Here is a 14,791-nt window from a genome sequence, read left to right on the forward strand (position 1 = left end):
AAATGTTAATGTATCAAAATAAAACCATCCAGTTCAGTCCCCCCCCCAAACCCCCACAACCTCAAACAAAACAAAAACTGAACCTAAAACAATTGAAATTGCCACAAATAATTGTTCAAGAGGGCCCAGAACACAACACATATACATCTTCACATCTAGAAGACAGGCAAGATTAACAGCTGTATTAGCTGAAATCTGTCCAGTCTTGAACTCTTATTAATATACAACAGTACATCAATACTGATGTTACTGGAACTGGATTACTTAATTCACAAGCCCAGCACAATTCTTCCTAATTTATTTAAGATAACATTCAAGATCAAATTAACCAAGTACAACTTCAAGGTATCAATTAATCCAGTATATTTTTGTAGTTTAATTCCTGTAGTTTATTACAAATATTTTGTAAAATGTTTTAGAAATCCAAATGGGCAGCAATCATTTACTCATCTGCCTGGATAATGCTAACATTATCAGTGTGTTCTCATCAGAAAAGCAGCTAGCTTGCTGCTAGCTTTGGGATACTGTTGTATGGCTGGAGACAGGCATATGCCATCTGCTGTGCAGTGCCAAGATTTAAGTTGCCATGAGCAACCTTTCAGTTTAAAACATTATAACCATACTAGCTTCTTCTCTGATAATTTTCTTAATACTCTCCCAGATACCCACATCCAACTTATTCCGTCATGGTAACCAAGTCACAGGGTTTGAATTTAATTGTATTGATTTTTCTACTACACTAGTCACACAACAGTTGCACAAACAGTAGAACTGCCATAGAATGAGAAACTACAGCTTCACCTGGAATCAATGAAGCCCTGATTCTGAACAGACACAAACATACAAAATATGCTTAAAGCAATGCAAATTATGAAAAAAAGAGGATAATAAATTAGGGCTCATTTAGATTGAGGTGAAAGAAATGGCAATTCAGGGTTTCTTTTAGAGGGGAGGAAAAGATGCATATTAGGGATTCGGAGATCAAGAAGTGATGAGGGCTATTGCATCTGAGGTTGCACTATTAACTTTGGATGTACTGTTCTGGATAAACATACATGAAAAAAGAAAGAGGTATAAAATATTTATGTTCTGGCTAAACATACATGCAAAAAAGAAAGATATAAAATATTTCTGTTAATTTAATGAAAGATGAGGTCAATATTGGGGGTTAGATAGATTACTGCTGTGCTGGGGTTTTTTTACTTTTGAGTTTACACTTGGTAACTATAAATTTAAATGAGTTGAGAACAGATTAAGGGGAGGAACCCCAAAAGCCCTCCAAGAAGAGACCCTATGTACACTATCATCCTGAGCTTGTAGAAGGAAGGGTGGGATAAAAATGTGAAAGCAATAAGAGAAAAAGCAAACAAACGAACAAGTTGACCATATTGTGCAATGCAAGAATGGGACTTGAAGAAGGGCTGTATATGGGGTTCCCAGCCTAGAAGTGTTCGAAGTAAAATTGGTGAGTTGGAATGTTTAGTGTTGGGGGAAAACATAGACATTGTGGGAATTTCAGAAACTTGGTGGAATGAGGAGAATCAATGGGACCCGGAGATTCCTGGATATAAGTTATATCAGAAGAGTTGGAGGTGGGGTGGCTCTGTATGTCAGAGAGGGTATACAGTCCAGTAAGACTGAGGTCAAATAATTAGATTCCCTTCTAGAAATGCTTTGGGTCAAAATAGAGGGCCCAAAAGGAAATTTAATTATGGGAGTTCGTTATTGCCCACCAAATCAAAAGATAGAGGACGATTATAATATGATGGAAGGATTAAAGATAGCAGCTAAATGTAAAAACTGTGTCGTAATAGGTGATTTTAACTACCCGCAGATTGATTGGGTTAATAAGTGTTCAGGTCGAGAGAAAGAGATTGAGTTTCTAGATGCTCTCAATGACTGTGCTATGGAGCAGATGGTAACAGAACCTACCAGGGGTGGGGCGATCCTGGATTTGGTCCTAAGTAATGCCCAAGACTTGGTGAGAGAGGTAAAAGTGATCGCACCACATGGGAGCAGTGACCGTAACGTTATTGATTTCACCATTTGTATAAATAGAGAGTTGCCGCATAGACCAGCACAACCACATTTAACTTTAAAAGGGGTAAATTCTCTGAGATGAGGAGGCATGTGAAGAGGAAACTGAAAGGAAAGGTAAATACAGTCAAAACCCTTGGGGAAGCTTGGAGGCTATTTAAAACTACAGTCCTAGAAGCTCAGATAAAATATATACCACAAGTTAGGAAAGGCACAAACAGGTATAAGAAAAGGCCTGCATGGTTAACAAACAAAGTAATGGAAGCTGTAAAAGGTAAGAAGGACTCCTTTAAGCGGTGGAAAGCTAGTCCAAGTGAGATTAATAAAAGGGAACACAGGCTGTGGCAAATCAAATGCAAGACTGTGATCAGGCAGGCAAAAAAGGGACTATGAGGAGCATATTGCAAAAAACATAAAGACCAGCAATAAAATTTCTTCAAATATATTAGAAGCAGGAAACCAGCCAGGGAGGCAATGGGTCCTTGGATGACCAAGGGGTAAAAGGATTACTGAAGGAGAATAGGGAAATGGTTGAGAAGCTGAATGCATTTTTTGCCTCAGGTTTGCCTGCTCCAGAACCACTAATTTTGGAAGGGGTGTTGAAAGACCTGAGTCAGACTGAGGTGACAAGAGAGGAGATCCTACAACTGATAGACAAATTAAAACCTAATAAATCACCAGGTCCAGATGGTATACATCCAAGAGTTCTGAAAGAACTCAAAGTTGAACTTGTGGATCTTCTGACAAAAATATGTAATCTTTCATTGAAATCTGCCTCCGTTCCTGAGGACTGGAAGGTAGCAAATGTCACCCCCATCTTTAAAAAGGGTTCCAGAGGAGATCCGGAAAATTACAGGCCAGTCAGTCTGACTTCAATACTGGGAAAGTTGGTAGAAACCATTATCAAGGACGGAATGAGTAGGCACACTGATGAACATGAGTTATTGAGGAAGACTCAGCATGGGTTCTGCAAGGGAAGATCTTGCCTCACTAACCTGTTACAGTTCTTTGAGGGGGTGAACAAACATGTGGACAAAGGAGACCCAATAGATGTTGTTTACCTTGACTTCCAGAAAGCTTTTGATAAAGTTCCTCATCAAAGGCTCCTTAGTAGGCTCGAGAGTCATGGAGTAAAAGGACAGGTCCTCTTGTGGATCAAAAACTGGCTAATTAATAGGAAGCAGAGAGTGAGTATAAATGGGCAGTCTTCGCAGTGGAGGACGGTAAGCAGTGGGGTGCTGCAGGGCTCAGTACTGGGTCCCATGCTCTTTAACTTGTTCATAAATGATTTGGAGTTGGGAGTAAGCAGTGAAGTGGCCAAGTTTGCAGAAGACACTAAATTGACACTAACACTAACCAGGATTGACCCTGCTTAGCTTCTGAGCTCTGATGAAATCAGGCTAGCTAGCCTGAGCCATCCAGAGCAGTTTAACTGGAGTTAATTTCTATATTTGCAACATGATCAAGAAAACTGAGGCTGAGAGATCTTGACAAGGCCCAGGATTCTGAGCACCGGTCGAACCATGTGCCCCAAGTAGGGATGCCAACCTCCAGGTGGGGCCTGGGGATCCTGGGCTGTTACAGCTGATCTCCAGACAACAGAGATCAGTTCCTCTGGAGAAAATGGCTTTTTGGGAAGGTGGACTCTATGACGTTGTACCCAACTAAGGCCCCTGTCCTGCCCAGGCTCCATCCCCAAATCTTCAGGAGTTTTCCAACCTCAGCCTTGTAGTTAGAAGCCATAGGGGGCCATGGGAGGAAGGAGCCCTCTAATCATGCAGGAGGATGGTAACTACCCCTCCTGTGTGATTTAGAGCCCACCAATCCTATAAATGGCATGGGAGAGGCAGCGGCTATTAGCCACGGTGTATTGTTGGAACTCTGTCTGGGGCAGTGATGCTCTGTATTCTTGATGCTTGGAGGGGCACAGTGGTAGGGCTTCTAGTGTCCTGGCCCCACTGGTGGACCTCCTGATGGCACTTGGGGTTTTTTGGCCACTGTGTGACACAGAGTGTTGGACTGGATGGGCCACTGGCCTGATCCAACATGGCTTCTCTTATGTTCTTATGTACAGGGTGGTGAGAACCAGAGAGGATTGTGAGGCACTCCAAAGGGATATGTTGAGGCTGGGTGAATGGGCATCAACGTGGCAGATGAGATTCAATGTGGCCAAGTGCAAAGTAATGCACATTGGGGCCAAAAATCCCAGCTACAAATACAAGTTGATGGGGTGTGAACTGGCAGAGACTGACCAAGAGAGAGATCTTGGGGTCGTGGTAGATAACTCACTGAAAATGTCAAGACAGTGTGAGATTACAATAAAAAAGGCCAACGCCATGCTGGGAATTATTAGGAAGGGAATTGAAAACAAATCAGCCAGTATCATAATGCCCCTGTATAAATCGATGGTGTGGTCTCATTTGGAATACTGTGTGCAATTCTGGTCACCGCACCTCAAAAAGGATATTATAGCATTGGAAAAAGTGCAGAAAAGGGCAGCTAGAATGATTAAAGGGTTGGAACACTTTCCCTATGAAGAAAGGTTAAAACGCTTGGGGCTCTTTAGCTTGGAGAAACGTCGACTGCAGCGTGACATGATATAGGTTTACAAGATAATGCATGGATGGAGAAAGTAGAGAAAGAAGTACTTTTCTCCCTTTCTCATAATACAAGAACTCGTGAGCATTCCGTGAAATTTGCTGAGCAGTCGGGTTAAAATGGATAAAAGGAAGTACTTATTCACCCAAAGGGTGATTAACATGTGGAATTCACTGCCACAGGAGGTGGCGGCGGCTACAAGCATAGCCAGCTTCAAGAGGGGGTTAGATAAAAATATGGAGCAGAGGTCCATCAGTGATTATTAGCCACAGTATGTGTGTGTATGTATGTATATATATATATATATATATATATATATATAGGCCAGTGTGTGACACAGAGTGTTGGACAGGATGGGCCATTGGCCTGATTCAACATGGCTTCTCTTATGTAGTACTGGGGGGCAGGGGTTCACCCAATTTTGGGGACTCCAACCCGCCACCACAGAACCTGCAGGCTGGAGGAGCCCCACCAGTGAAGAGTACCAGCGTGCATGATGTGCCTGACATGATGATGTCACCCAGAAGTGATGTTACTTCACCGGGCACCTCATGGGTAGTGTCACTCTAGCATTTGGGAGAAAAACTCTATGATAACCATAGACTTTTTTTCCATAGAAGATTCCCCACCAGGACCAGGTAAGACCTGCCAACCCTAGCTGTATATGAAATTCAGATTCAGGCATTTGGAGAAACCAAGATCAGTTATATAGTCTGGATCTGCTTCCAGATTTGAGCTCATTCTCTAGTATATCCCACCCCTATCTTCAAAGCACATGGTTGACTTTCCTGCAAAACATGTTGTTTATTTCCATCCTTTTGTATTTGCCAGAGACAAATTATACCGGAATCATAAAGCTCCTTCTAAATCCATTAACATTTTATTTCTGTGAGAAGGCCACACTGAGAGAGCAGGTATTTATTGCTTAGGCATTGTGTAAACATGTGACAGACTTCCCCCCCGTGCAGGACTGGATCTGCATGTTTTCTGAGGGGGGGCAAAATTAAAAAATGATGCTCCTTTATGGGCCATTCTATCTTATGGCCCCATATAATACAATGGACTGCATACACAATTTGCCGCCCCCCCTCCATCAGCGCCCAGGGCAAGTACCCCCCTCTGTCCCGCCCCTAGATCCGGCCCTGCCCCTGTGTTCAAGCATTCCTAAGCAAACAGTACCTAAAGTGAGCATTTCAGCCACTTACTGCTGGATTAAGAATTATCACACAAGGAATAAAGCACAAGATCTAGCTTGTGACATGCTATTTATTGTCCTGTTTGTGTTTTTGCTCTGATTTCCAGAAACCGTGTGTGGTGAAAATCTGCAGGAACATGAGCACAATGTATTTTAAAGATGGGAAAGGAAGTGGGCAGCTGGGGATTGCAAACAAAAAGGCTAACTTAAAAGTTTTTCCAAATTTATTGTTGGGAAAGATTGGCTTGGAAATAAGTCAAAACCAACCTTGGACCAGGCTTTCTTTAGAGGAATTTAACTTGCTTATTCAGGGAAAACCATGTTGCTGAGAACATTAACAGAGCACATTTTCCTTTCTATTGTATTTGTTTTTTAACAAGACTTTACTGATCTGTGATCATAATGTTATAAGGCTGTTAAAATAACCTTGAGCACCAAAATAACTTTGTATTAATGAAAAACAAAGTTAAGGTTGGGGTCCTTTGAACTATTCCATGTAGGATGTGTGAAGCTGTTTCTCTATGCTTGGATTTAAAGAGGAAGCTGGAAAAAAGAATGACTGAAAGAGTAGCTTTAATTGCTACTCTTGTAACAAGAGTGATACAATGTTATGTCCTCTTGGGAATATATTCTAAATGGTTCCAAAATGCCTGAGGGCCCAATGTGAAACTACTTGAAGTGGCCTTACTGGAGTTGTTTCACACAAAATATTCAGTGCATACTGGAAGGAAGGTTACAATGGGCACAGAGTTCAAGCACTAACATCTGAAGCTGACCATATTGGCTTAATATTTTAGTTCTTTGAACAGCTGTACAACTCTGTTATACAGCTGTTCAACTTTTTCAGAATATAAACTTGAAGAGGTTTCAAGACATAAAAATTTACACTAAATAATTAAATCCAACGCAGTGAAAACCACAATCGCAGGCCATTCTAAAAAACTACTGCTTTGTATGTCTTCTAATATTCTGTGAAAATCTATATTCTAATTTATATCCAAGACATAATGTTACTTCCATAAGATCACAGCCTTCTATTTCAGTCCATCAGAACAAATGTTTTCTCTGAATTCCACACTTAACAATAACTATTTGTGGACTGGCATCCCTACACTTTGCCTCTAACGATACACTCAAAGGATGGAAGCCCCATCTCCTCTTTAGCACCCACACTGTGAATTTACATTAACATACCTGCATTAAGCAGGGGTGGAATTCTAGCAGGAGCTCCTTTGCATATTAGATCACACACCCCTGATGTAGCCAATTCTCCAAGAACTTACAGAGCTCTTTTTTGTAAGCTCTTGGAGGATTGGCTACATCAGAGGGGTGTGATGTGCAAAGGAGCTCTTGCTAGAATTCCACCCCTGGCATTAAAAGTAACCCTCAATTCTAAGTCCAGATTACCATGCTTTGTTTTTTTTAATGAGCAGGTAAAGAGTGCCAAAATGTCATTTAAGAAGGGTTCATCTATTAGCACAAGGTACAGGATTGATCTTTTTTCCAATGATTGTTCCTGCCATGTATGTCTTTTTAACCTTCTGTGGTTCTGCATTTACTGTACAACTTTAACTTTTTTCTCTAAAATGAACAATAAAGCTTCTAGAAACCGCACTCTTTTCCAGTCAATACAGATGTGAGCCACAGTTTAGAACTTAGCCACGGTTTGAGATTCTAGACATATTAGCAAACCAAGATTTCTAATGCTTTCATTTACCATCTCTGCTCAGCACCTTTGTTTCTATGGTACAGGATGCTCTAGAAGTGGAGCAAAGTTGTAACTACAGCTGGCACCCAGAGCCAATTCAGCTAGCATACCAAACCCCAACTGGCATAAATCATAACTACAAATCCACAGTTTCTGTTCCTGGTTACTGCCTGATTGTAAAGCATGGCCTCTTATCAATTATCAGCCAGTTTGATTTGGGCAGTAAAGGTGCATGTGCAACTTCTTTTAACACTTTTCTTGTGGTTTGAACCAGCCATACAGCTTACTTTTTGGGAGGTATTTTTATATTTGTAAGTGAATGTGTGTGTGTGTGTGCGTATCTATGCCTGGAAGTCATGGAAACCTGACTAAAGTCATGGTGGCTGAATAAAGCTGGCCCCCACCTCCTGACTGCTGGTATTCCAAGGAGGTCTCCCATTCAAGTACTTGCCAGAGTTTCCCCTGCTTGGCTTCTGACATCTGACGAGATCAGGCTTGCCTGGGCAATCCAGGTCAGGACTACAGCTCTCTTTTTGAGTTGCCCTTGCTTTAAACCATGGGCGGCTGTGGTCGACCATTTTGAATGTTTCTATTTTCAGATAGCTTTTTCTTCAGCCTTCCATTTCTGTGGTAAAAATGGATGGATTGTTTGGCACACTATTAATATAAAACAAATGTTTAAATCGTGTAATGCTAACTTATGGGGGGGGGGGGGAAGACAAGCAGCTGGAATTTTTCCACCACACAATTGTTAAGGACCTTTTGCAGCAGCTGTTTCAAATAGATGTTGTGATTAATGGGGATAATTCAAGAACTAAAAACAGACCCATTGTTGCATATATCTCACAGTGCTATAGCAGGGTTAGTAAATTTCTTTACTCAAAACTGTCTAAGTTTGTTACACTGAAATGAGGTGCATAATGGAGACACTTGACTATTATGTATAATTTAAATTGCAGACAGTGGGACACATGTACTATCAGTGAAAGTGGTTATAATTCACAGGACTTTAAGGGACAAATATTCACTTCTCCAAGAATCAGTTTTGTTGATCAAACATTTGCTGGTGATCCAACATTTGAACATTTCCTCTTGTATGTTAAGTTGGAAAGCATATCATAGATTCTTTTGATGAAATGGGATTTCATATCTTGTATTACTCTATAGTTTATATACTTTATTTACAGTTATTCCACAGTATAGCATTACTATTTTGAAAACCCATAGTTCATTCATGAATATATTCATGGATTCTTGCTACATTTATTTCTAGCTTATGGCAACAATTGGTTCTTCAAGTGTGCATAAAGCAACAGGTCTTCTAAAATGTGTAGATCCTACCAGGGATGGGGGAATCCCGCTTTTGTGGGGTGTTTCCCTGTAGCTGGCCAGCTGGCCAGTGGGGAAAAATCCTGCCCTCAACTGGCCCAAAAGGCAATGTGATGATGTCACTCAGAAGTAATGTAATCATGGCACCAACATACTAGTTTTTGGATAAAACTCTATGGTAAAATTGGGCACAAACTATAGCGTTTTGCCCCCAAAACAGAGTGTCACCGCTGACGCTGGCAATGTGGTGACATCACTTCTGGGTGATGTCATTGTGCCATGTGGGGAGATGGATCTCGGATCAGACCCTGGATTCTCCCACCAGGTGCCAGAAACCCTAATGTGTAGCCACTTGTGGTTTCTTTCCCGTATCCTGTCACATCTTCAGGAAACACAAGGCAGAAAATATCTCAGTGTTAATTACCACTAGAGTGAGCAAGAACCTCTTATCTGTCAACATAAATAAGGGGATCACTAAACATCACAATGAGCATGGTATACACCACATTTGATAGGATAAATACAACAATTATGTTATGCTAACCTCATCCAGCCCTTACATCTGTATTCTCACCAATCCCCCAGAAGGGCCATACATTCTCTTTATTTTATTTCTTACTTGCAATAAAAAAAATAGAATGGTAGACTGCAATGTAATGTAATGAATAGTGGAATGTAATATAATTTGGAATGGTAGATTGGAATATATTTCTCTGGTCTGGGGACAACCAGAAAAATATATAACTCTACACAGCCAATCACCTCACTTCAAAGAAGAACATGCTATAAGGTCGCCTCCATGCTTGAGAGGAGATGGATGGAGCATAATATTAGGGTCTTAGTTAATTATTCTTATCATTCCACAATTAAGGATATATCTGCCCAACAATCTCCAATTTTGAAATATTTATTTGCTTCACTGTTTCCCCCCAGAATTAAACCCAAACAAATGGTATCAATATAAACTAAACTCATTATTTCTGTTTGGTCTTTGAATCTGTTAAACATCTTATTATGCTGTATGCTAATTTACTGCTCACCCTGTATGGACTGGTAATTTCCATTTCATTGTGTCTGAAGAATTGTTTGCACACATGAAAGCTTATACCTTGAATAAAACTTTTTTCGTCTTATATGCATCCATAATTCACAAAGCTGCCTTGCACTGAGACAGACACTCTCAAGAGAGAGAGAAAATTGGGTCATAAGTTAAGTAATTATATAAATAAAATTATGTTCATGCTGTCTACAAAGTATACACTAGTTGCTTGACATGGATACTCTGAAACCACTGGTACCAAAGAATTATATCAAAAGTCTAAGAAAATGATTGCCTTAATAGGAAACAGAACAGATACTAAAACACTGTATGCATAGCAGAAAGAAAGAAAGAAAGAAAGAAAGAAAGAAAGAAAGAAAGAAAGAAAGAAAGAAAGAAAGAAAGAAAGAAAGAAAGAAAGAAAGAAAGAAAAAGAAAGAGAATTTATATGGTAAGAGTCACATATTCCTTTTCTTTTGGAGAACTGGAAGTTGGATTTCAGGCTGGTTAATCTTTAAGGTGTCAGGGGAATCTCTACAAGTCATCAGCAACATTCTATTAGGGCAATTCGTTTAGGGCTCTGAGGAATCTGTAGTAAGTTGAGACACTCTACTTCGAAGTCCAGTATTACTGGCCAATGTGGAAGACAAAGCTTTCTGAAATATATGAAATGGGGTGACCTCCTGGAATAACTCCTGGAGTGATTGATTTTCACAAAATGCTACATTGTGAATTCAATGAACAAACAATCTGAAGGCCTCAGGGTCAAGGAGGCCGCAATGGGGGAGGGGAACATGTTGAAATATCTCTTTCTGTTTCTTTCAACAAGTGGAGCTCCTGGGATAAGGAGAACATAGGAAAGATCAATGAACTGCAAGACGTAACCCTATCTCTGTTACTGTCTCTATGTTTCTAAATGGAATACCATAAGACCATAACCGAGAAGCCATGATGGATCAGGCCATGTCACATAGTGGCTGAAACACAGGAGCCATCAGGAGTTCCACCTGCAGGGCCAGAACTCAGAAACCTTCCCACTTTTGCTCCCCAAGCACCAATAATACAGAGTATTATTGCCCCAGACATACTATTCCATCTATACATTGTAGCTAATAGCCACTGATGAAAACTACAGTGTAATTCAATATAAATAAAACCAAATCAAAATAATAAATGTTCCCACTGGCCTTTCCATGTCTGTTAGTTCTACAGCAAAATGGAAAAGAGTTGTTCAGGAGTACAAACAAAAGAAAATATTGCACTCTCCTCCTTGTCAAAATCAGCCTTTTCCTCAGTGTCTGGTATACTGAGAAGTTTTCTCCAGATTCCGCCAGTAACTGCTTGCTTCAAAAAATGTCACAGTATCAAAGCATTATCACAGCACACATGGAGAATCATTTTCTGTTCATAACATCTGTCTTTTATCTTCATCTCACATGGACCATGCCAGGTTTAAGATGGAGGGAACAAATTATGTACAAGTTAGCTTCATGTTTCAGATTAATGTTTAGGAATCTTAATCTGTGTTTCACTCTCCTCCTACAAAACTTTGTATTCTCTATCCTGGCTGTGTGGATCAAACTTTTTTGAGACATCTCCCCAACTTGTAGGCATGTAGAGGGATCTGAGACCTCACTGTAGGCTGCTGGTAAACTGTGTTCTTTTCTTCACTTTTATAGAGATTGGGGATTTAGACAAAACAAAAAGCTCTGAGGAACATGTAAAACACATGAGAGTTGCAGTCATTGTTGCATTTCAATCATAAGTCCCAAAAGATAAATCTCAATTTCCCCAGAAATGCTTTCTTGCATAACGTCCACCTTCTCAAGAAATTAATCAGAGGATTCTGGTTGTATCAGATTCCAGCTGAGTTTTCTAGTCCCAAAAGAGGTTTTTATCTTCTTACTGGGGAGGCCTAGTATATGCAAAATCAGCAGATTTTAGCACCATAGTCTATAATTGTGTGTGTGTGTGTGTGTGTGTGCGTTAGAGAGAGAGACAGAGAGAGAATACTTCTCTTACCTTACCTTTGCTTTCCTGGCTAACAGAATATGTTTCACAAACTTTATGAACAGCTTGATTATATTTAAATCTGTGAAGAATTTCAGATGACGAATGCCTTCAGTTGATTGCTTACAAGTACATTTTCTCGAATAAGCAGAATTTTAGCCAAACTCATGTTAACTTTTTGTTCAATTCTGCCATTGATTGTCAATAGTAGCTGTATTGTATGCTTCCCTTAGAAAGCAGACCATTAAGGAATGTAGTGTTTTGAGTAAATTTTAAACCCTCTACACAATGGAAGTAAAGTAACCCCAAATTTATACAAATAATGAATATTAGTGTGTATCAGAAGAAATGTAGAAGTCTTGAACAAATAGAGAGGTCTCAGTCATGTCTTCCCTTTATAAAATATTTGAGAAACCCAGGTGGGTAGCCATGTTGGTCTGAAGCAACTGAGCAAAGTTGGAGTCCATTGGCACCTTTAAGACCAACAAAGTTTATTTCTGGGTGTAAGCTTTCATGTGCAAGCACACTTCTTCAGATACATTGAAACAGACTTCCTCAAGAATTATATTATATATAGGTGGAGGGGTTAGTTGCCATCTTGATTCTAATTAGCCCTTCTGGGTAAATACCTCCCCCCCCACATGTAATGCCCGAAGGCATCTATTTCAATATATCTGAAGAAGTGTGTATGCATACAAAAGTGGATACTCAGAATTAAATTTTGTTGTTCTTAAAGGTGCCACTGAAACTTCAATAGGCTGATTCTGGTGATCACTGATCATTCTTCATACTGCATTTCCCAGGAGTTTCTGCATACTTAAGGGAATCCTTAGATATGCAGAAACATTATTTGTAAATTCAGAAAGCAGTCCAAAGAGGATAAAGCATGTTCAATGAAACTGGAATGTTGAGCCCTGTTAAGAGTAAATTCAAGGTGGGAAGAGAAAAGAGTAGATAGAATGGGTTCAGGATCTTAATCATGTATTGTACCCCAGAGAGGCAGATTTGAACTGGAGGGCAGAAATACCCATCCTTTGATTTCACTCCTCCTTGATTCCTGTCAACCTTGCAACTGGTTGCGTTCTATTTTTAAACAACAACATATATTTTTAAGAACAACTAAATTTAGGCTTAATTATTGAAAGGAAACTCCCAACCTCAACCACCTTTTCACAACCAACTTCTGCCAATTCCAAATCCCAGGCATATCCATGCAGACATCATCTGTGACTGCAGCCAATTACAGAATCTACATAAACAGGTGCAGTCTTTGTGTTCAAGTTTGGGTTTCTTCATTAGTTAGGCTATGGAAATATCAGTCTGGCAATTTTCTAGGAGCAGACAAAAGCCCCTTGGAAAGAAAGAGGACCAAGACCAGCAGTTCTAGCAAAAACTGCATTGTGAAAATGAAGCGATTTTGAACAAACCCTGAAAACTGAAACATAGAGCCTCATCAATGGGAATTACCATTTTTTTCTTGTTAAAAGAGAAGAAAATCCAAACCTCGTAGATAAAAAGCCAGCAAGTGTTGGAAATAGGATGCCAAACACAGAGACAATTCCTTGTGTTCTAATATGCTAATATGCTGGCTATCATCTTAGTACATTATTATGGTAATGATGATACACTGCTAAATGTAAAGGAATTACGGCTGCAATCCACTGAAATAAAAGGGACATTTCTGAGTAGATATGATCAAAATCAGATTGTAATTCTTTCAATTAAGAGGAATATGGACTATAAAATCCCCAGTTTTTGGAGACACCTAATGAAATATACTGTTGTTTTGATCCTGTAACAGTATTTATTGATTTAGTACTCTGAAATGCACTGCTGGGTCAGAAGGTTTTCTGGGTGGCCCTGGGCAATTGATACCCTACCCATCATCTTACTTTTTCTCACAATGCTGCTGTGAGGATAAAAATGAGATAAGGGTATATCTTAACCACCCACCTCCCCCCCACCCCTGGCCTTACAATCGTTTGCTAAAAGCTCTTGGACAGAGAAGGGAAGAAATCTAAATATTCTGAATATTTGTCAGGCAATTGTCAGGTCTGTGCAGAACCTGCCAAACAACAACAACAAAAATATAACAAAATAACTTGGTCATGGCATGGTGGCAAATAGTGTGTTTTGCATGCAGATACAAGTTCAATCACTGGCATCTTTAGATAAAATACCTTCCTCCTCTGCCTGAGACCAACAGAGAACAGCAACAGTACTGAGTTACTTGGACCCATGATATGGCTCAATACAAGGAAGTTGTACAAAATTGGCTAATTCTCATTTAACAAACCCATCCTGAATTCCTCTGTCTTAAAGCAGTAATAAAAAGATGACAGAATAACATGCTTCAAAATTAAACCAAAAAGCCTGGTGTAAAATTCCATTTCCCAAGACAAACAATTTCCAAAGGATCATATGCTAAAAGAAACTTCTCACTTATTTGTTAGATTTCAGGAAATTTCAAAATTCATTTTCCCCATACTGTCCTTTCATTGTCGAAGACTCACCAGGTAGTTACATCATTATGAAAACTCACATTTGAGCTGCCTGCTTTCCCACCTTTCCCAAATGAGCCATTAGAACTCTTTCCACATCCCAAAAGGTTCTGATTTTGTTTTCTTACTTTGAGAAAACTGTACATGCAGATGGACATCCAGTTGGTCAGCATTTTCTCAACCACAGACTCTGTTCTCCTTAGCATAAGTTTGGGGTTTTTAGAGGCAGAAGCATCAATGAGATCCACCAAGAGGTCCTTCATGATGCTGGTGTAGTACTCCAATTTCCCATGCAATGCAATGGTAAGCAAGGAGGCCAGGTTGCATCTGCAGGAAGAGTTAACAAACAGTTTTGAGACTGTTAATGCAAGATG

General features: G+C 39.8%; 1 protein-coding gene across 1 annotated transcript in view; it reads right to left on the reverse strand.

Moving 5' to 3' along the window:
- Positions 1 to 14,791, reverse strand: part of PLXND1 (plexin D1) — a 208,835-nt gene that overhangs the window by 41,438 nt on the left and 152,606 nt on the right. The window contains exon 25 of the mRNA XM_060239643.1: positions 14,546 to 14,744. Coding sequence (XP_060095626.1) covers positions 14,546 to 14,744 — 199 coding nt within the window. The remainder of the gene's footprint in view (positions 1 to 14,545; positions 14,745 to 14,791) is intronic.

This window comes from Heteronotia binoei, chromosome 5 (assembly GCF_032191835.1).
Source record: "Heteronotia binoei isolate CCM8104 ecotype False Entrance Well chromosome 5, APGP_CSIRO_Hbin_v1, whole genome shotgun sequence".
Lineage (NCBI taxonomy): Eukaryota > Metazoa > Chordata > Lepidosauria > Squamata > Gekkonidae > Heteronotia > Heteronotia binoei.